The sequence below is a fragment of the Malus domestica genome, chromosome 07, assembly GCF_042453785.1.
Source record: "Malus domestica chromosome 07, GDT2T_hap1".
In the NCBI taxonomy this organism is placed as follows: domain Eukaryota; kingdom Viridiplantae; phylum Streptophyta; class Magnoliopsida; order Rosales; family Rosaceae; genus Malus; species Malus domestica.
This window is the reverse complement of record NC_091667.1, coordinates 11,016,102-11,038,781: the sequence shown is the minus strand read 5'-3', so window position 1 is coordinate 11,038,781 and position 22,680 is coordinate 11,016,102. Positions and strand designations below refer to the sequence as shown.

Genomic DNA, 22,680 nt, shown 5'->3' with positions numbered 1-22,680 from the left:
ATTTTAAATAGTCAAATTAAAAAAAAACACATCTCCAACAAACTCTATAAAAGAGTTTCTATTACAGCAAAATGAACAGTCACTTTTTAAATTTACAGAGCAACAATTTATCAGCTAAATATTAACAAAATAATAAAACTCAAGGGTGGAACCTTGAGCAAGAAGAAAATGAAGATAGTTAAGACTTTTTTAGAAAATGAGTTGGTTGAGTTTGAATTGTTAATAATAAAATATTTAAAATTTGATAAAATAAAGAGAGTTATTGGAGATAAAAAAAAAAAATTAAACTAGGTAGCTAAATAGTTTTTTTTTTTTTTTTTTTGTAATTTACCCTTACTAATTTAACAAAACTTTAGACAATCAAATGGTCTGAATTGAAGGCTATCTTTGGGCCGACCTAGGATCCAGCCCAATATACAGTTTGGTCCACCTGCCGTGTCACTTTCTCGGGAATATGTTTCCTCAGGTCTTTTCCAATTACCAGGTGAGAAAATCACAGTGAAACAGAGGGAGAGAGGGAGAGAGAGAGAGAGAAATGGCAGGAACAGAGGAATTTGTGGAAGCAGATAATGCAGAGGCCATAACTAATAAAATCGAACAAAAATCTCGAAAGATCGAGAGCTTACTCAAACAGTATTACTCCAAATCCTTTCCCCATTTTTACATGCAATTTTCTGTAAAACCCCTTTATGATTTGAAAATTCCCCAAAAACCTTAACTGTTTAATCCGTTTTTCATCTAGGTGCAAGACAGTCGAAGCTCTAAAAACTGCTCTTGAAGGCTCGCCTCTCAACACCAAAGACGAGCGCTGCAAGGTTTATCTTTTCTCTTTTCCTAATCTTCTGTTTGGTTGCCGAGAAAATCAATCGATGGAATAGAAATTGAATTGCAAGTTTAGAACGTTATTCTCCTTTTCTTATTGTGTTTCCAGTGGTTTTCTTGGGTACCAATCAGAATTGTCCCCCTGTGTTTAATTATAATTCAAATGGTCTGTTTGGTGTGGAATGAAAGAAAGTGATGAGATTTATTATTTTGAGTTTTGCAGTCTGCAAATTGGATAATGGTGCATACAGCTATCATGGCTATAAACGATGTGGATGCAATGTTTTCTTCTTTGGATCCCGAGTAATATGACATTCTCATGAAGTAAGTAGTTATACCTTATGAATGCTATCTGATTTTGGATTCGAGTATTTTACGTAATCTATTGATTTGAAATTTGAAATTTATATAGATAATGAACTGTGTTTTGCTTGAAGGTGGTTTTGTATATCTTTGTTTTCTGTATATAACACGGATCTCGTTAACGGTTGGTAGTAGCTGCATGATTCAATGCGCTTAAAACTATTGGAAGTTCTTTAACCAAATATAGAGTACACATGAGTCTACTAGAGGGTTCTCAGTTAAACTGGTCGAGAATTTTCCCAAACGGAGAACCAAAGTAAGTATCTTGATTTATAGAAACGAACTTGAATTTGACTGGTTACGTAGGTCTGGCTCTTTCTTTGCGTGCATTCTGTATCTTTATCTTTTTAGATGGTGTTATTATAGGCAAGTTACCGAGACTTGTGCTTTGTTAGGGTGCGAAGAAACAGTGGCCTTCACTATCCATTGTTCAGGCCTTAGACAGATTTATTTGAATCAAATATGGCAGTTGAGTATCTTATATTCCTGAAGGAATCCAATTTGTATGATTAGTGTGGGATTTTGGGAATATAGAACATGATTCCCTTGTAAGTTCGGGACAGCATTGCCTCCTGGCAAGGCCTAATCCTTATGGTCTTACTGGGCACTTAAACACACTAATGAGATTGCCATCTAGTGTGAAACAAATAGTTGCATTCTTGGGCAATCATAGTATTGGCTCGATGAATATGTAGGCTCCATTATTCTGTAAGCTCCACAAATGTGTAGAAAGTAATCTATCAAAATAGGCTTCAACGTAGAAACATGGATGTATTTTATGTAGTATAGTTCTTATGAATATCACTATATACGAAACATTTGTATGTTTCTTCTTATTTCGTTTCTTATCCAAGATGTCATTAGAGCATTTTTTATGTGTACGGCTTTGGTGCAGTGTCATATATGCAAATATTCTACCCCAAAGTTTTAGAAAATATTAGTTATGCATATTTTTTCTTCTAAGTTTGTGATTTCGATTTCTTGATGTTTTTCTCCTAAGTTATCTTTATTATTCTTCCTTTTTCCTATAAGAAAAGTTCTCCTGCCTTTCTTTTCCCCATCTTTGGTATATGCTATTGTTTAGGACATTTTACAATTTGGGGGTTTCTCTCATTGAAAGTACTTGTAAAGAGGATTGTCTACTGGAGACTGGCCCACATGCGACCAGTGCCTTCGAATTCATGAAAAACTGACAGAGAGAGCTGGTTTGGGATGCATATTGCGGTACCTTGCAGACACTGTGAATACAGTTTGATCTCAATACAATGTGGATATCCTCACTTTGCAAACTACAGCATGCAGTGCCCTTTCAGTGATTATTGAAACTTTACCGAAAATTCTACTGCAGATCTTTTTGTGACTCAATTTCAAATTTGGCCTTGGAGGCATTCTTGATTCCTGAGGACCTCGTCTTTCAAGCGTCTTGATTTTTTACTTCAGGTTAACATTTTCCTTTGGTGTTGTTTGTGTGTTTTTTTTGGGTGACTTGAATGATTATATCAAAAGAGAACAAAAGAAGCAACAAACTACAACACAACAATGGCAACAAAGGCCAAGCTACACACAAACAAAAAAACAGAAGGCTGTAAAAAACAGAAACAACCCAACCTAACAACCAACATAAAGGGAGACCTACATAGGAATTCTCCATTCTTGAAATATTTGCAGTAGAAAGCGGAATCTGCAAAGAACATAACTGTAAGCGTATAGAGTTCACAATGGCTTTAAAGACAGCAACAGAGTGGAGGTGCTCCTTTCTAAATTTACGGTTATTCCTTTCTTTCCAAAAAACATAGATAACAACTTGGAGGCACAACTTCTTAATGCTAATATCTAACGACTTACTCGTCCAATTATTAGCAGCCCAAATGATAAACTCATGCCAATCCAAAGGAGGAGGATCACAACCACACTTAGAAAGCATATGAGACCAACTATTGGCACTATACACACACTTAAAGAACAAGTGATTGTGAGACTCATTATCAGTCAAGCAAAGAGCAAATAAGCGAGGCATGAGGGGTAAAGACCATTACCCGACCTATAGTAGATAACTTACCTCTTATAGCTAGCCAAAGAATGAAGCTCCACCTTGGGACATGTGCCAAACCACAAGAGACCAACCCATGGGACCTTCGGATGGGACTCCCTAATAGCATTCCAAGCGGATGAGGTAGAGTAGCTTCCATTGGGTGGCAACATCCAAGTAACATAATCATGCCTAAACTGGTTCGGAGAAAGCTGAAACATAAAAACTCGAATTTCCAATAAATCATTAGAGGAAGAAAAAGGTCACCTCCATCTAGAACCATTCTCATCAATAATCTCTCTGACCAAAGAATTTGGTTGGAGCCTTGATTCCTCGTTGATACTAGAAGGCCATCTAAGGCTAAGGGACCCGAGTGGGTGCCAATTGTCAAACCATAGAGAGGTGGAGTGCCCATCACCAATGACATGAAAGAAGATGAGTCTAACCAGCTCTCTGAGATGAAGGAATTTCCTCCAATTCCAAGAGCAAATAGAAGGAAAAGGGGCAATCCAAAAACGAATTACCTTGAAGTAAATAAGCCTTCACGCAATTAGACCATAAATTAGAAGCACAAGAAATTAAGCTCCAAATATGGCGGATCATAAGAGCTTTATTCTAACATTGTAATCACTTTGAGCTAAGACCCCCCTCAACCTTAGGGAGACAAATGTCAGACCAAGACACTTTAGCTGCATAACGCCCTAAGCAAGTACCAGACCATAAGAAAGAGCAGAGTCTTCTCTCAACATCTAAAAGGCACTTTTTGGGGCGGATCAGATGTGAGCACCAAAAAACTTGGATACTGGAAAGCACAAATTGGATGAGTTGCAATCTCCCAGCAAAAGAGAGAACATTATTCTCCCAGCTTGTAATCCTTCAATCTTGTCAATTAAATGAGAGCAATCACAAAGCCTAAGCTTGGAAGTGATTAGTGGAACTCCTAAGTAACGGACCGGCAAAAAATTTGGCTCTTAGAGGCGCCAGAGGCTAACCTGGAAAGCAATTGAAAATTGCATAGAGATTGATAGAGAACCTGAGTAAATTCTTCATCCTCAAAGTAGACCATAAGAATATCATCCGCAAAGCAAAGGTGAGTTAACCCAATTATCTCACACCACCAATGAAACCGAAAAAGAGTAGAGGATCTTACTTTAACATTAATAATATGGGACAACATCTCCATAGCAATGACAAATAAGTAGGGAGACAATGGATCCCCTTGCCTAAGGCCACGCATACTCCCAAAGTAACCTACAAGCTCACCATTTACAACAATCGAGAACATAGGAGACGAGATGCAACTCTTAATCCAATTAATCATTGTAGGCGGGATAGCAAATGCAGCAAGAGTAGAAAGTATAAAATCCCACTCCACAGTATCATAAGCTTTCATAAGGTCAACCTTCAGAGCACACCTTGGAGATCCCTCAACTTCGTGGTAGTCACCAAGGATTTCTTGAGCGAGAAGGATACTATCCCCAATTTTTCTTCCCGGAATAAAGGCCAATTGATTAAGACTTACCATAGGAGATAAAACTTCCTTGAGCCGATTAGCCACCGACTTAGCTATAATTTTATAAAGCGTGTTGCAACAAGATATAGGTCTAAAATCTCTCATTGTAGCAGGAACAGAGACCTTAGGGGACAAGGGTAATGATAGTAGAATTGAACTCCTTAAGAAGATGACCTGAGTGAAAAAATTCTTGAACAGCATCGATGACATCATTTCCAATGACGGACCACGCTATTTGAAAAAAAAAACCATTAAAGCCATCTGGTCCAGGAGACTTATTGGGATGCATAGAGAAGCAAATAGACTTAACGTCATCCGGAGTGAAATCAGCACAAAGAGAATCAGTAAGAACATAATCCAAAGGATTGGACACTAGCCTGTTCAAACCATCAAGCCTAGAAGAGTCCTCGCCAACATAACATCCAAGGAGTGATTGAAAGAAATTGATAACTTACTGCTTGACTTCCTCCTCCGAATTGACAATAGATCCATCAATACTAGTAATAGAAACCAAACGATTCCTACTTCTATTCTTCGATATAGACTTGAAGAAAATGAAGAATTTCTATCCCCTGCCCTTAGCCATTGAACTCTAGATTTTTGCCTCAAGAAGATTTCTTCCATAGTCAAAGTTGAAGCATGAGCATTATAAAGGATTTTTTTTCTTATGCTCACAAAGAGTTGTCTAAAGGGTTAGAGTCAAGAAGCCTTTGGCACATATCTAAATCAGCCTTGGACTTAACAACAATATGGTATCACGTGAATCATAACCTTTAATGTGAGTGAAATTTCAACCAATCTCCATAGAAAAAGAAACGTAATTTGTCTTTGTTACGTTTTTAATGTAGAGAAAATAAGGTGAAGTTAAGTTTTGATCAACTTTCTTTTTGGTTCACCTTTTGGTCTAGTGGTACATGTATCTGACCAATGTTGAAAGATACCAATTATATGTATCCCTCCCTTGTTAGAAATAGAATTGCATTAAAACTCTTACCATCAGTTCACTCTGTTATTTTGTCAATAGAAGATTGCATCAAGTCCTAAGTGAAAAGTTGCCACCCTTTTAACACGATATATATTTTTTGTTACGTATATGACTGTGATTTGCAAGTGATAGCTGCTTCTTACATGTAAAGAGTTTGTGAAAGTATACCGTTTTATTTTTAACCATCATTTTATTGGTTGCTATTATTCATAATCAAGCCCCATCACCGAATACATAGCAAGAAGAAAGGGAGAGATTATAAGAGTCAAAATCTAATGAAATAAGTTAACAAATTGACATTCAAAAGGTTAACTTTTCCAGTTAGATTATATTAACAAATTCACATTCTCCTCTGTTAATTACCTTTGAAATTGTCCTACCGTTCTGGCAAAGATTTCTCTGGAGAAGGCCTGTGGACCTCAGCATAGCTCCCCAAGGGATTGGCACTTTGATGATTAGTAGTCGGGCTCTTACTTGTCGGTGTGCTACAAGAAGAGTATAAAGTTAATTTTAAAATGTGCCTTTGTAGGGCCTTAGGTGTAGGTCTTGAGGCTCGCAATCAAAATTAACAAAGTGCTAGGTGTGCCACTGCTATCTCAGTATAGCAGATGTATAACAAGTGTGTTTTAAGTTGAATACTTGCGCCCCAAGTTACTCAAACTTCTTGTCATCAAAGGATTGTCGCAGATGAGTTAAGTTTTCATTAAGTTCTTTTCATTGCCTTGTAAACAAGGACTTTTAGTTCATGATCTTGTATGTTCGATGGAGTTTAGAGCCCTTTAAGTCATTTGCTTGGTTCCAAGTTGCTCTTAATGAAAGCAGATCTATTAAGTTAACCAGATCCATATGCAAATAGGACTCTTTAAAATAGAAAACAAGTGGAAATAACTTGAATACATGCTGAAGAGCGTATTAAGCAATAGATCTACTAATTTAGAGGACAAATAGAAAGACTCGGGCAAGATTTCACCTTGTCTAGCATGGTTGAACCTCTTGCAGTCACTTCTCTTTGAGTTTATAGAGGTTGTATGCTAAAAAGAGATGGATGGAAAACAGGTTTACATGAGGGAATCGATACTACAACACTGGGAAGGTAGCAGAGCTTTTATACTAGACAAAAGATAGTTTTTCTAAGGAAACTATTGCTAAAAGAATCGAATCTGGGTTAATTTCAGCTTTTTGGATGCAAATCTGGCTTGAGAGCAGAGTTTGTATGTTTGTTTGTTTGATTGTTTAAGTGTTTAAGTGTTTGAGTGTCAGATGCTTGCCTTTCTTTTTATAGGCAATTTAGCCTGACTGCTTTTAGTTCTGCCCTTGTCTGAAAGCTCTTTAAGGGTAGTGAGTCATCAGTTGTTTACATGTAGTGCCTCTAGAAAGTGCTTTTTGGCTGATAGCAGGTTGATCTCCATCACTTGTCACTTCTGTTATAGACACGTGACTTGTGTCTTGGCTGAAAAGGCTTTAGTTTGTTTCTGGACTCGATGCTGGGCTTCGGGCAAGTCTTCATTTAATTTAGCATTCTTGGACTTTCCTTCATTCAAGCTCAATATTTAAATATTAACCCAAACACCTGCTACTTCCAAGTTTCCAGCACATCAAACAACTCCTTTTTACTTAGTCACCAACTCCTTAACTTTGCCTACCGGAAAATTAGTAAAAGCCCAAATTTTTAATCAATAAACAGAGGGGCGGGCCTTCAATTACCAAAACCATATCCGAACAAGGTCCATTACCATACACATTGTAACCTATTCCCTCCTAATGAAGCAAATGTTTCTAAGGCATAAGTTTTCACATAATTCTCCTACGTCGAACTGGAAATTATGACCGAGGGGCGGATGCATCAAGCAGCCGATGTTGGATCGGAAGTTTGGCCCATTGTGATGGGTAAAGGCCGTTGGATATTAGGCGGACCTTGTTTTATCAAAAAAGTGAAAACTCTGCTATGCAATTTGGTGTTTTTCTACTATGCACTAGTGTTTTAGACCGTTTGATATCGAAAAAGAGAAGAAGAAAAGAAAGATATATACTTGACCCTCCATTGCATGATGCATGTCAAGCACTAGAGCATGATAGAATTTTCAGCTTGGTTGTCTAACTTGCACCAGGTGAATGAAGCTCTGTAGGTTCTAGCTGTTAGCTTTTTTACCTTCAAGGAAAATGCCAAGGAGATTCTCTCAAAAGTGAGACTTCTCATAGACTTTCCGCCACCTTATATTTTGGGCATAATTCTCGTGTCAACGTTATAAAATATTGTGCTTAAAACATGATATGGTGGAAGTCCATGGGAAATCCCACTTTAAGAGAGTCTCCTTAGCATTATAGTTCACTAGTTACAAAGTTTATTTTTCCGTGATTAGTCATTAAAGATTCATAGACCTTTTGGGATCACACAAAGAATTTTTGGATAGAGCTCGTATGAAGGTCACGAATCAGAATTGTAATGAAGAAGTTATAAGCTTGTAAAGGCAGGGACAATTTAGTAAATTGGACCTTCTATATATAAGGTCCCAACGTGGGTTTCAGGTTCTAGCAGTTGACTCAGTTTCTAACTTAGGATCTCCTCCACGACCCGTGCTCTAACCCGGTTCTTGGCAGCGTTTTCAGGCCAAATTTTCTGCCATTTCCGACGTTGAGTCACCTCTCCACCACCACTATCTATCTCCTCTCATCCTATTCATCTCGACATCATCCACCACCACCACAAATTGACTCATCATTAACCAAACAAAAAAACCTGGTTCAGGCTTTTGGAGTTCCAGTGACGTGGAACCAATATTCATGAGTTTTTGTTTATCCGACGACTCATCGCCATTTTTCAGGGTTTTATCGACGAAACTAGACTCCATTGAAGGAATAAATCTTGCTCCCCTCTTCATGATCTTCATTTTGGTGTATTTTGAGACTATTTGGTATTAGTTGGAATTTCGGATGAGTTGTGGCTGCAGATCGCAACGTGCAATGGCACGTGGGTTAATGACCCGACCTTGTTTTTCTAGACTAATTTCAATACCCTGAATCCAATTTTGATGTCTGTTTGATGTGATGCTGTTGTTAACTCCTAGTTTCGTAAATGACCCCTACTTGGCCTTGTGGTAGACGAAGATCCGACCTTTGGATTGTCACGAAATTATAGTATATAGATATATGTGATATTTGAGGATCTTAGGAATTTATGAATCGGAAATTCAATGTACGGATCTCCCAGATTAGATTACTACTGTAATTAGCATTATTAGAGATCCAATAGAGATTAGTGGGCCTATATCTTGGTCCGTGCACCATATTAGGGATGTGTATTTCAGTTTATGTCCAAGTGCGAGATTTATGTGTTTGTTGAGTTTCTGGATGACAATAGTGATAATGTGCAACTACTAGTATGAAAAGATAAGTGGAAGAACATATTAGAATTATTCCGTAGAACTCGTATATTTGTATGACTAGATATTGGTTATTTAAGTAGAATCAATAGTGTATACACTTGAAATTGTGATCATGATGAATTGACGTAAGTTATAGAATGTATGATGCGACTGCACCACATAGTAGTGTGGTATATGACTGGTTTTGCATGGTTAATCCGTATTGGAAGACCATACACATTTTAGTAATCGATTCTATTGAGTGGTTCGGAATCATGTTCTGTCCGTTCTGTTGAGTGGTCCGAAACCATGTTTTGTTGGTGTTCTGTTGAGTTGTTCGAATATCCTGCTTCGTCCCAATTCCGTTGAGTGGTCCAAAATTGTGTTCTGTTGGTTCCGTTAAGTGGTTTGGAACCATGTTTGCTAGGGTTCTGTTGAGTGGTCCCGATACCCTGCTTCGTCTTAGTTCTGTTGAGTGGTCTGGAATCGTGTTCTGTCGGTTCCGTTAAATGGTCAAAAACCATGTTCTACTAGGGTTCCGTTGACTGGTCTGGATACCCTACTTCGTCTGGATTCCATTGAGTGGTCTGAATCCCTCTTGCCTTTCTGTTCCATTGAGATGATCTAGAACTAGATCCTTAGAAATCTTTACGAGTTCTTTGAGTCTGTCTAGAATGTGAAAACATAGAAGTTGTAGGCTTTGACCGCTGTAGCCTTAGTTTTCAGCATGTTATGAACGAAAGATGAGAATCTTTGTGAACCAATTAAGAAAGAACAATGGATGTCTGTATGACTCATTCAGGATATTCAGCGAGTTGTTTATGATTTTAAGTATGGTTTTGTAAATGATTATGATTTGATTGGTTGATCAATGTGGTTAAGGTTTAATATTGTGCATTGTTGGTTCATTGACATACTATATGTTGTTGAGTGTGGTTTTGTGATGGAAAACATTCTGATGTATGTAACTAATTAAATGACATATTGGTGCATCATGCATGTTCGGAGTGGTTTGGAACTTTATATTTATGGCTAGTGGATGCATGAGAAATTTCGAAACTTAATAGAATGCACGAACTACAAATGACTTGATCATTTCTTAGGTAGGCAGTCTAACACAATGGTTAGATATAGCCATGAAATAAAAGGAAAAGTTAGGACGCTAATGGACTATTGGTTTGATTTTAGTCATGATAGTTGAACAAGTACGTGATGAAATCACGTGTCGATCTTGAACGTATCTCGGGATCGGGGCATAACAATTTTTAGTTGTCACATCCCGGCCCGAGCCCCCACCACATCCCGGGCTCGACTTCATCGTAGCACGAAATTGTCCGCTTTGGGCCCCGACCACGCCCTCACGGTTTTGTTTCTGGGAACTCACACGAGAACTTCCCAGTGGGTCACCCATCCTGAGAGTACTCTCGTGCGAACTCGCTTAACTTCGGAGTTCCTATGGAACCCGAAGCCAGTGAACTCACAAAAGGTCTCGTGCTAGGTAAAGATGGGAATATACATATAAGGCTTACAGGATCACTCCCCTGGGTGATGTGAGATGTTACAATCCACCCCCCTTAGGGGCCCGACGTCCTCGTCGGCACACATCCAACCAAGGATTGGCTCTGATACCAAATTGTCACATCACGGCCCGGGCTCCCACCACATCCAAGGGCTCGACTCCACCGTAGCACGATATTGTCCGCTTTGGGCTTTGACCACGCCCTCACGGTTTTGTTTCTGGGAACTCACACGAGAACTTCCCAGTTGGTCACTGGTCACCCATCCTGGGAATGCTCTCGCGCGAACTCGCTTAACTTCGGAGTTCCTACGGAACCCGAAGCCAGTGAGTTACCAAAAGGCCTCCTGCTAGGTTGAGATGAGAATTTACATATAAGGCTTACATGATCCACTCCCCTGGACGATGTGGGATGTTACATTAGTGGTATTACAGCTACAGGTTCTAGTAGCTGTACCTTTTAAGTGTTGGGAATTGTGCCACAAAATTGGCATGTAGCGTATTAATTCGTGCGTACTGAAAGTGACTTTTCATGTAATCTTGGTTATTGATGTTTGTTGATTTTGGGAAATGGTTTGAAGTTTGTAAGGTACTGAAAATTTCGAGGATGAAATTTTTATATGGGGGTGGGGGAAGATGTGAAATACCGTCCCCGAATTTCATTAATTTAAATGTCGTAATTTGTATGTACACAAATTTATTTCGTAAAAAAATTTAATTTGAGGATTTTAGATCACCAGTTACAAAGTTTGTTTTTCCATGATTTTTCATTAAAGATTCATAGACCTTTTCGGGTCACTCAAAGAATTGTTGGATAGAGCTCGATCCTACAAGGGCATAGGCAAAAACCATTCGCGTATTGGAGTTGTAACGAAGAAGTTATAAGCTTGTAAAAGCAAAGACGATTTTTTAAATTGAACCTTCTATATATAGAAGGTCCCATAAATCTGGAAGGGGTGGGTTTCTGGTTTTAGCAGTTGACCCGGTTTCTAGCCCGGATCAACTGTAAATCATTGTATGCATTTGTAATAAAGGTTCATTCCACACTGCGCACTATCACTTCTAGTTTAAATTGGTTCTAGACTTTGGTTTTAATTTTATCTGTACTTTTACACGTCGTTTGCATGGCTTTGTTAATTTCCAAGTGTCGGCCAGCATGCCTCAATTTCGGTGCCTATAAGGATATTCTGGTCGGGGTTGTCACTATGTGGCGGTAGTCATCCATATAAGTTTTCTCCCCCTTAGAGGATGCTTTTTAATGTACTGCTTTTTAATGTACTACTTTATATTTATAATTATAAGTTGTGGTGTACTGTCTTATATTTCAAGTACATTGAGCATTTCCAATGCACCGAAAAATTTAGACTCAAATCTTACATTTCAGTATAAATACGAGTCTAAATGTTCTCCAATGCACCGGAGACCTAAAACTCATACATAAATCTCCAACAAAATGGAGACCCAAATTTGAGTTTCAATATGATATTTGAGTTGGAGGTGAAGCCGCCCATGCCAACTAGGAAAAATGTTACTCAACCAAGAATAATAAGAATTGAGTCCAATCATCTATAGTGCACAACTAAATTGTTAAAACTTAAATACGAGTTTTGAGTTCAATATTTTCTCCTCCAGTGCAAAGACTCAAATCTTAAAATTCAAAATGAGTTTTAAAATTTGAGTCTTTACATTGAACAAGAAAACCAACATACATAAATACATCACCTCTTTATGACAAATATAAAAAATATTATGGGTACAATTGAGTCTTTGCATTGGAGATGCTTTGAGAAGTCTTCTGTAAACCAAGTTGGTCATGAAATGTTTAACCACTATGATTAGCACATGAGGATCTTGGTCGGCCATGATTAAGTTTTCCTATGTGTGTGTTAGTTGTCGCACGTGTAAGTTGTAACCGTCCAATTGTGAATTGGATAATTTTAGGTAGACTAAATTTGTAAACTAAATGATGTGTCACCAATAAAAATGAGCACGTTTATCAATGTTTGAGTAATAATCCAATTATCAACTTTCATGTCATTTAATTTATAAAATTTTGTCTACAAATTTAGTCTCCCCTAACATTACCCTTCCACTAAGACCATCTCCAATGGTGATCTAAAACCTAAAAATATTTAGCCCAGAAAATTTAGGTTTTATCCCAGAAACAGCTTTTCTACTCCAACCCTTTTGGCCTAAAATTTTAGCCCCAGATTATCAAAGAATGAATTAAGGCTTTTTTTTTTTTAAATTAACTTTTTTTTAAAAAAAAAATTATGTAGACTATCCTAAATTAATTTTATGAATATTTTAACCTAAAAATATTTAAATTCCGATAAATTTTGAAAAATCACTAAATCAATACATGAAAATCATGATTTACTGTTGGATTTTAAGTTAAATATTTTTTTTAAATTATTTTAGCCGTTGGATTTAAATTTGGACCATTAGATCTTTTTTTTACTGTTAGATTTGATTATATTCGATCTAAGCCGTTAGATTCAATAAATATATAAATATAAAAAAAAGTTGAACGTGGACCGTTGGATTAACCAACGGTCCAATTAAATTGGCATTTGGATGAACACAAGTAGCCGTTAGGCTACAGTAACAAATACAGCCCACTTTTCCAACTCACGTGGGTGGGCCTTCAGCAGGAAACAAAAGGGCGCGTGAGGCGCGTGGGGCGAGTTGGGTTTTGGGGTGTGGGCTTCACAGCCCACTTTTCACTCTCACCCGTGGGTCCCATTTTATTTTGTGGGCTAAATTGTGGCTGATATTTGCCTTCTTTTTAGGTTTTAAGTTTTAGGTTTAGTTTAGGTTTTGGGTTGGAGTGGGTTTTGGGGGGGCGGGGAGAGGAATTTTAGGTTATAAGCCACCATTGGAGATGGTTTAATAGGAGGAAAGTGTGGTCCATCCTTTAGACCATCTCCAACCTTGGCCTATAACCTATTTTCCCCTTTTATTCCGCCCCTCCGCCCTTAACATTATCCTTCCACTAATAGGAGGAAAGTGTGGTCCATCCTTTAGACCATCTCCAACTCTGACCTATAACCTATTTTCCCCTTTTATTCCTCGCCCCCCCAAAAAAAAAAAAAAAAACCAAATCCAACCTAACCCAGGGGTTTAGGCCAATGATTAGAGATGGTCTTATGATCCATCCATGATTTGGTTTTGTCTTTGTTTTTCATGGGATTTGTTTGTTGTTTGTTTATTTTGTTTGTCCCAAGTAAATGAAAAAGCTACTTAATTAATCAAATAAAACGAGGTTAACAACTAAGTCTCTAATCCTCAATAATCACTTCGTATAATATACAGATGAATTAAACCATCCATCTCTAAATGTTGATAATCATCACATGACCGACATGTCATTCTTAGTTATTTTATTTAAATTTATATGCATGCTGAATCTATACATTTTTATTTATATTATATTAAGATTAATGTTCAGAAGATCAAATCACGCGTATTTCTAACATAGAGGGAGCTTACAAATAGAGTTTAAGGATCTCTTTTATCGAAGAAAAAGCTTTTGGTCTATTAGCACTTATCTTTTCAATTTTGGCAGATATCCTGGATATAATTTTTAGTACCTGCGCAAATAGAGTTAAAATCATTGAAAATACTTGCAAGAATACAATTAGTTGTAGTATAATTGCTCATGCAAGGTCGTTGTTCCCGAAGATTGTTTGACTAATTCGTAATTGTGGAGCCAAAAATATTCACAGGGCGACACGTGGATTTTTGGACAAAAATGACAAAAATACCCTTGCAGTACAACGAGGTTCCTACGCGCAAGCAGCGGGCAACCCTCTTTCAACCAAGACAGAAGTGCCCTAAATAGGTAACAATTCAAAGTCCATCTCATCAAATCCTTTCTACAAGGTAATTCCCAAACACATTCCTTTTAAATTATGTTAATTGGCTAATTAATGGGTTTATTGCCTAATTAATCCATTAATTGTCAATTAAACCATCCATTATATCCAAATAACTACAAAATACATCCAATTCAACCCTAAAACACCACATGGCCGGCTATCCCCATTTTAAAACCTAATCCATCACTTTTTTCTACCTTTTTCACCATTTCTTCCTTTTTATTACCCAATAAATTCAAAAACCACCAAAACATTCATCTTATGTTTAATAGCCAAATAAATTGGCTAATTAAACCTAAATTAAACCTAAAAACCCTAGCCACCTCCTATCCCTATAAATATACTCCCATTCTCACCAAAAAGCTAATTCCAACACTTTGGCAAAAATCCCAAAATTCTCTAAACACTCTTTCTCTCTAAATTCTAACTTTGGCATCGGAGGTTCTTATGCCAAAGCCCCCCCATTCATCGTGGGCGCGTGAGGCTCTTGGCCTTAACCTAAGGTGTTAATTGTTTTGTAGGTGCAAAATTGTCCAAGATCAAGGAGGAAGAAATTTGCATCCACAAATTGGTGCTTTCATTGAGAGTTGAAATTCATACTCGTAGAAGACTCTCGCACAAAAAGGTTTTTTCTTTATTTTCTAGTCCATTTGAATATTTTTCATACGTTCTTATTATTAGAATTTTTTACTTGCAAAGGTTCTTTGATAAAACGTATAAGCAAAATATAATGGCTAGAAATTTAGAAAATTCCACAAGTGAAAATTCTAATGTTCAAGAAATGGGATTGCGGAGATCCGTGAGGCTAAATGCGACAATAAGGGGAGCGGCATCATCATCACGAGCTTCCACCATGGGAACCACCGTGGTGGCTACCTCGATAGCCACCCGCGGCGAGGTCCATGGTGCCTTCACCACGGCCACCATGGGAACCACCTCGGTGGCTACTTCGGTAGCCACTCGTGGCGAGGTCCATGGAGCCTTCACCACGGCCCGGAGATCCGTGAGGCAAAATGCGACAATAAGGGGAGCGACATCATCACCACAAGCTTCTACCATGGGAACCACCGTGGTGGCTACCTCGGTAGCTACCCGCGGCGAGGTCCATGGTGCCTTCACCACGGCCACCATGGGAACCACCGCGGTGGCTACTTCGGTAGCCACTCGTGGCGAGGTCCATGGAGCCTTCACCACGGCCCGAGCCATGCCATCCAAGGCTCACGGTACCAAGACCACGATCCAAGCCGTGCCATCTAAGTTTACGTGGACCCAAGCCCAAGCCTCGCATTCACATGCACTGCGCATTGAGCAGCCTGCTCCCGTGATCCAGCCTGCTCCTGTCAAGCAACCCACTCTCACGGCCCAACCTGCTCCTGCCGAGCAGCCTGCTCTCGTGACCCAGCCTGCTCCCGACGAGCAGCCCACTCCCGTGGCCCAGCCTGCTTTCGTCAAGCAGCCCACTCCGGTGGCCCAGCCTACTCCTGCCAAGCAGCCCACTCCCGTGGCCCAGCCTGCTCCTGCCAAGCAGTCTGCTCTCGTGACCCAACCTGCTCCCGACGAGCAACCCACTCCCGTGGTCCAGCCTGTTTCCGTCGAGCAGCCCACTCCTGTGGCCCAGCCTGCTCTCGTGACCCAGCCTGCTCCCGACGAGCAACTCACTCCCGTGGTTCAGCCTGCTTCCGTCGAGCAGCCCACTCTCACGGCCCAACCTGCTCCTGCCGAGCAGCCTGCTCTCGTGACCCAGCCTGCTCCCGACGAGCAGCCCACTCTCACGGCTCATCATGCTCCAGTGGCTTTCCAAGCAGCCCAAGTCGACCCAAGACTATCTCAACCATCCAGACCTACCATCGAGCCGGGGGCATTCTCACCATATTTTTTCGCGGATTTGACATTTCCCAATTCAAATCTCGCGCCCGGAGTCTACCACATTTCCACTGCCCAAGGAGGCGCATTCCTTCCAAGCTCTTCCAATCCAAATGGCGAACAACACTTGTCTCGACAAGTCATAGAGTTGACGAGCGCCCTTGCACAACAGACAACTTTGGTGAATCAACTTTTGCAACGCATCGGGATCCAACATGCCCCGGACGAGGTATCCCGAAGTAGAACAAGGGCAGATGAACCTTTCCAGCAGCGTCTCGGCAAGCAGCCATTCAACCAGCCACGAGCCGAACGTTCAGACAGTGTACATTCCCGATTGGGCCCCCGAGATAGTGTATACTCCCGTCTTAGCGCACGGATGAACGTGTACTCTCGACTAGGCCCACGGATGAGCATACATTCACGGTTGGGGTCACACTCCGATAGTCAACATGAGCAACCTTCCGGACAAAGTGTTCATTCGCAGCTAAGCCCACAAGGAGCATCATCCACCTCACATCAGAGTAGGCAGCACGACAGACGGAGAGAGGCAGTCACTCAATCCAGCTCAAGTTCAACCAGCAGCCTGCGAAGAACTCGCTCGCCTGCTAGGAACGCACCACATGCACTGCATCTGCGGCGTAGACGAGCCAAACACATGGAAGAGCAGTCTAGACCAGCAAGTTATGGCTGTGGGCAGCCGAGAGCTCCGCCCCAACAAAGGCAAATTCAGGAAGAAGTAGAGAGACTCTTGACCAAGCGATTGCATGATTTCCAACGCAACGAGGTCACCGACGAGGCACTACGATGGAACATGACCAACATAAGCAGGTCACCCTTCACGGACGAGATCGAGCAGGCAGAGCCTCCACGAGAGTTCAGCATGCCACATTTCACATCTTTCAAAGGGGATAAAGACCCGGAGAGACACTTAAAGCACTACCGAAGCGCAATGATCCTTTATCGAAACAACGATGAGCTTATGTGCAAGATATTCGCCACCACTCTACAAGGCGAGGCGCAAGATTGGTTCTACACCCTGCCGCCACAATCCATCCGGAATTTCTACGAACTTTCTTTGGTTTTCACCAAAAAATATTCATCTTATCGCTCGATCAAAAAGAAATCTGATCATTTGTTCAACGTCAAGAAGAACCCAAAGGAGTCACTTCGCGACTATGTGAGGATGTTCAAAGTAGAGAAGGCAAAAATAGTAGGATGCAACGACTCAATAGCTAGAGCAGCCTTCCAAAAAGGACTTCCAGCAGACCACCCGCTATTCAGAAAATTGATCATGAAAGAAGATCTAACTCTGGCAGACTCTTTTGCTTTGGCAGAGAAGTATGCACTTTGGGATGAGGCTCGCCAATGCACATTCAAGGACTTGAAGAAGTACCCGACATCACCTCCCTAGAAGCAGCGGAGGACTTATTCACATGTTTGACGGTATCTAAAGTAGCAATAAGCTCTACCATCATGCGAGAAGAGATGGGGGCCCGACTACCTGTATTCCACAGTTACCTGTATTCTACAATTCAAAAGCTCTCCTCGATGTTATTAAAAATTCAAAAGCTAACTTTGGCGATAGTTGTTGCAACCCAGAAGCACAAGTTTTACTTTCAAACGCATGCAATCATCCTAATGACGTACTATTCTGCCCAATCCAGACGCGCGACGATAAAGGCGTAGACCCTGACGGATGTAAAGTTTTCTGACGAACGCAACACTGGAAGGACACACTCGAAAGCAAGTTTTGTCCTCGTCACCCTAAAAGATTCTACATAGGAGCAACATGTACCGGCAGTTGAGTACCATTTCTTGCTGCGCATCACACGGCCCTAGCCGACCCTTGCTCAATGATTCAACTCTAGAGTGGCCCAATACCGGCAGTTGAGCATCTCCTGTTGCGTATGACATGGCCCCATCTCCACAGCTCCCTACTGCGTCTTCACGCCGAGCCTAGGTGACGCAACAGAGCGGCCCAACGATGCCTCAGAAGTAGCCGAGCACACTCTAGCTGCGCCTACTCCACCCGATGGAGACTTCTGGCATTTGCATGTCGACGACGCAGAAAAGCCTTCATCACTGCCAGCAGAGAAGGCTCCAAAAAGATGGATCCCATCTGGGAAGGTCCGTACAAGATCAGCAGAGTAAGGGGCAAGAGTAATTACACCCTCACCACCATGAAGCGGTAAAAAGATTGAAAATAAATGGATGACCTACAATCTGAAAAAGTACCATGTGTGACCTCCCGCTACATCAAAACCCGAAGACTCAATAAGCTCGACGGGCACCACCTCACAAGCTGAGGACTATCCAGTTGTTATGCAGTTCCTACCTTACAGCTAAAGTTCTCGTTCGTTTCACCCGTTTTTCAATGAGGAATTTAGAAGTAATCACAACTTGGCTTGGCTGCATGCTTACAACAACTAATCACTCCTGCACTTCAAAAGAAGACTGCGCCCTTCTTAGGGACTCATCGCAGGAATTGCGCCCCCCGAGGGACCAACCATGCTCTCCAGTGCGAGAGGGTAAACCAATTCTCCGACACCCATATGGGTCAGCTCTCCAAGACGGGAAGATAAACTTTACACTCCGAATATCCAGACGTGGATGAGCCTGGCTGCCCTAGTATAACTAGATCCACGATGGCTTGCGCCGGGATTCCTAGAAGTAGCCACAATGGTCTTTTTCAAGGCTTAGCTAACTGAAGGATTTTGGGTCTCTTGGCCTAATCCGTGGGGAACCGGGCCCTAGAGACGGAGAGGGCACATTACGCAGTACATCCGATGGACGGCTGCCCTGGAATCCTAAAGCTGCTACCGAGTGCACTAAGGTAGCCTACGGATTCCGGAAGACTGCCTACGGCTTGCCCTTCGAGCAGTGAAGCCGCACTAGACTTATACAACCGCACATTCTTGTGAACGGTTAAACAAGCTAGCGCGCATATACGAAGTTTTATCCACTGCCGACATGCTACGTAGTTGATAAGCTTCACCTCTGCCAAGCGCGGAACAACCTACACCAAGTCCTAAAGTGTTGTGATACTTGCTACGCAACCTACGGAATTGAAGAAAGTCAAGGTTAACAGCCTAGTGGTTACGCGGACTTGTCTGCTTCTGTAAGTAAGGCATCCGGCTGCCAACCCTATGGCTAACAACTTTGCAAAGTTCTACACCAACACCTACGGCTGCATAGGCTACGCGAGTTTGTCTGCTTATAAAAAAGTAGCATGCCTGCCACTGGTCTATCAAGTCTAAAGGTTAGGGCATGAACAAAAGAAGTGAATATGAAGAAAAATGAAGGAAAACATGTTTATAAACAACTAGCAAAGGCCGAAGGAGTTCAAGCAAAACAAAAGCTACAAGGAAAAACAAAGAAAATCCTAAAGGCTACCTAAAATACTACACTACAGCAGCTTGGACATCCCACGACTACTTGGTCGCCACACCTTCAACAGCCGTAACGCTCTTAGCAGCAGCATCATCCGACGCTTCACCCCTGGCTGCCCCAGTCTGGGCACTAACTTCTCCAACTACTTCACCAATGGAAGCCTTAAAAGTAAAAGCAAGCAAGTCTTCCGGAGAAATAGAGAAGGTCTTAAAACCTCAAGCCCATCCTTCTCACCCTTCAGTTGCTCATTCTTCTTAAGTAGACTAACACGGACGTGCTGCAGCTCATCCGCTCTCTTCTTAGCATAAGTAGCGAAACGAAACTCAGAAATTGCAAGCTTAAGATCTTGAATCTGAGGCGAATCAATCTCAGCAACAAAGGGAGCAGGCTTTGGCGCCACTTTAGCAGCAGAGTCCACCTTACCACTCTTCATAATAGCAAGTCTCTACAAAGGTGAACCGGACTTGGCTCCCAAAGAACGTCCTGGTACAGACTTCGGCACTGGGGGCATGATAAAACCTTTACGCTGAGTAAATCTTATCCACAATTGTACTAGCCATTCTCAACATGGAAGACGCCACATGCTCAGATCTAGCAGCCTTACATTTCTTCCCATTGGAAGAAGTCATGTCAATCACATACCTCTTGGTAGCAAACAGACCCTCATGAGCAGCGAAAGAAGTCTTTGGTTTTTTCTCAGCCGGCATCTCTTGAGCAAGCAGAGAAGATCCATTTTCCCACCTTCACTTGCAGCAGGATCCACAACAGTGATTGGACGAGCCAGTGCATCCGCTTTGATCCTATTCCCCTCATCTTTTGGGAACAGCCCACGTTTCTCCTGACGAAAAGAGTTAAAGTAGCCAACGTCATTCGTGGTACCTAGCAGGGAAGTTCAACCCAACATTCCAGCAGTTCATGAGGTTCGCAACCTCTTCATTTCTCTCAATCACCAGCCTAGCTCGAGTCATGTCCAAAAGCCTAAAAAGACATGAGCCATGTGACTTGCCTAACACTGCGCCCCAGTGCCACAATCCGAGGTCCCAGCCACACAAGCTGCCCTTGGTTCTAGCCAAGTCGAGCAGCTTAAAGCAGTGGTCCCTGCCACAATACCTCATCGGCCCATGCCGAGTCGACTCCTGGCCCATGCCAGCCGACGTGCCGCACCACCCCGACGGCTGCCCCGCGGTAGCACTATCCACGAAGAAGACGAAGAAATCAACGAAAGACGGTCCTTTGCACGGGCAAGATGTAGAAGATTGCTAGAGGAGGGGGAACAAATATCCTCTAAGCTATCTCTCTCTTGTAGGGTAGAATAAATCGCTCTCCAAAGTTGATTTAATAACCCACTTAAGGTGGATTTAAATAGGCTTTGAGAGAAATTTATTTCCCTTTCCTAGAAGGATCTAATTTCCTATTAAAGAGAGAATCTACATCAAAATAGGAAGCAGTCCTAAGTTTCCTAAAGCAAGAAGATCTCTACACCTGCTGCCCTTTTCTGCGAGCAGCCCAACAGGTGTGGGGACATTTGTGGAGCCAAAAATATTCACAGGGCGACACGTGGATTTTTGGACAAAAATGACAAAAATACCCTTGCAGTACAACGAGGTTCCTACGCGCAAGCAGCGGGCAACCCTCTTTCAACCAAGACAGAATTGCCCTAAATAGGTAACAATTCAAAGTCCATCTCATCAAATCCTTTCTACAAGGTAATTCCCAAACACATTCCTTTTAAATTATGTTAATTGGCTAATTAATGGGTTTATTGCCTAATTAACCCATTAATTGTCAATTAAACCATCCATTATATCCAAATAACTACAAAATACATCCAATTCAACCCTAAAACACCACATGGCCGGCTATCCCCATTTCAAAACCTAATCCATCACTTTTTCTACCTTTTTCACCATTTCTTCCTTTTTATTACCCAATAAATTCAAAAACCACCAAAACATTCATCTTATGTTTAATAGCCAAATAAATTGGCTAATTAAACCTAAATTAAACCTAAAAACCCTAGCCACCTCCTATCCCTATAAATATACTCCCATTCTCACCAAAAAGCTAATTCCAACACTTTGGCAAAAATCCCAAAATTCTCTAAACACTCTTTCTCTCTAAATTCTAACTTTGGCATCGGAGGTTCTTATGCCAAAGCCCTCCCATTCATCGTGGGCGCGTGAGGCTCTTGGCCTTAACCTAAGGTGTTAATTGTTTTGTAGGTGCAAAATTGTCCAAGATCAAGGAGGAAGAAATTTGCATCCACAGTAATTAATCTAACTCTTAATTAATTATTAAAACAGATTTTTATCAAAGATTTGAGAAATTTTGAGTTCGAAAATATTAAATTAACAATAACAGAAATTTAGAAGTTTGAAAATAAAAGCAGGAAAGGAAAAAAATGTTTTTAAATTAAAATCAATTTAGGGAAAGATTAGGGTTTAGCCGTCACCGCTAACAATCCTATGTAATTTTACCAATCACTTATGAATTTCCACATACATGGTTTGAAGGTTAGGTTTTCCTAATGCATATTTTCCTTGTGATGTTTGTTTGTACCATACTTGACCAATCTCGAAACTACTGAGCACCGGTCAATGTTATACCGTCAAGGACCCGGAAGAGTTTCCCTCCAACCAGAAGGCCAATCACAATGCGACACGTGTCGACATTAGAAGCCAATCATAGCGCGACACGTGTCAACATCAGAAGCCAATCACAACACGACACGTGTCAATGTCAGAACAAAGCTAGAAACTCTCTTCTATAAAAGGAGATCATTCTCTCACAATATTTCCTAATGTCATTTGTACTAAATCATTCACTAGTACTCAGTAAAGGAGAGCTAGAACCTATGTACTTGTGTAAACCCTTCATAATTAATGAGAACTCATCTACTCCGTGGACGTAGCCAATCTGGGTGAACCACGTACATCTTGTGTTTGCTTCCCAGTCT

At 41.0% G+C, this 22,680-nt stretch overlaps 1 protein-coding gene across 5 annotated transcripts; it reads left to right on the top strand.

Annotated features, from left to right (window-relative positions):
* Positions 1-440: 440 nt before the first annotated feature.
* Positions 441-21,676, top strand: LOC103433512 (uncharacterized). 5 transcript variants are annotated; one of them, XR_011582718.1, is made up of 4 exons: positions 441-633; positions 743-815; positions 1,046-1,146; positions 2,421-2,580. XR_011582718.1 is itself a non-coding variant. In XM_070824642.1 (4 exons), exon 4 carries the CDS (start codon positions 15,202-15,204, stop codon positions 17,743-17,745), a length of 2,544 nt encoding a protein of 847 aa, XP_070680743.1. In that variant the 5' UTR covers positions 441-633; positions 743-815; positions 1,046-1,146; positions 14,319-15,201; the 3' UTR covers positions 17,746-21,676. The 5 variants fall into 5 exon arrangements, 1 of the variants encoding a protein (XP_070680743.1); XR_011582717.1 differs by having other exon boundaries at positions 2,317-2,580; XR_011582716.1 differs by having other exon boundaries at positions 2,306-2,580.
* Positions 21,677-22,680: the final 1,004 nt, after the last annotated feature.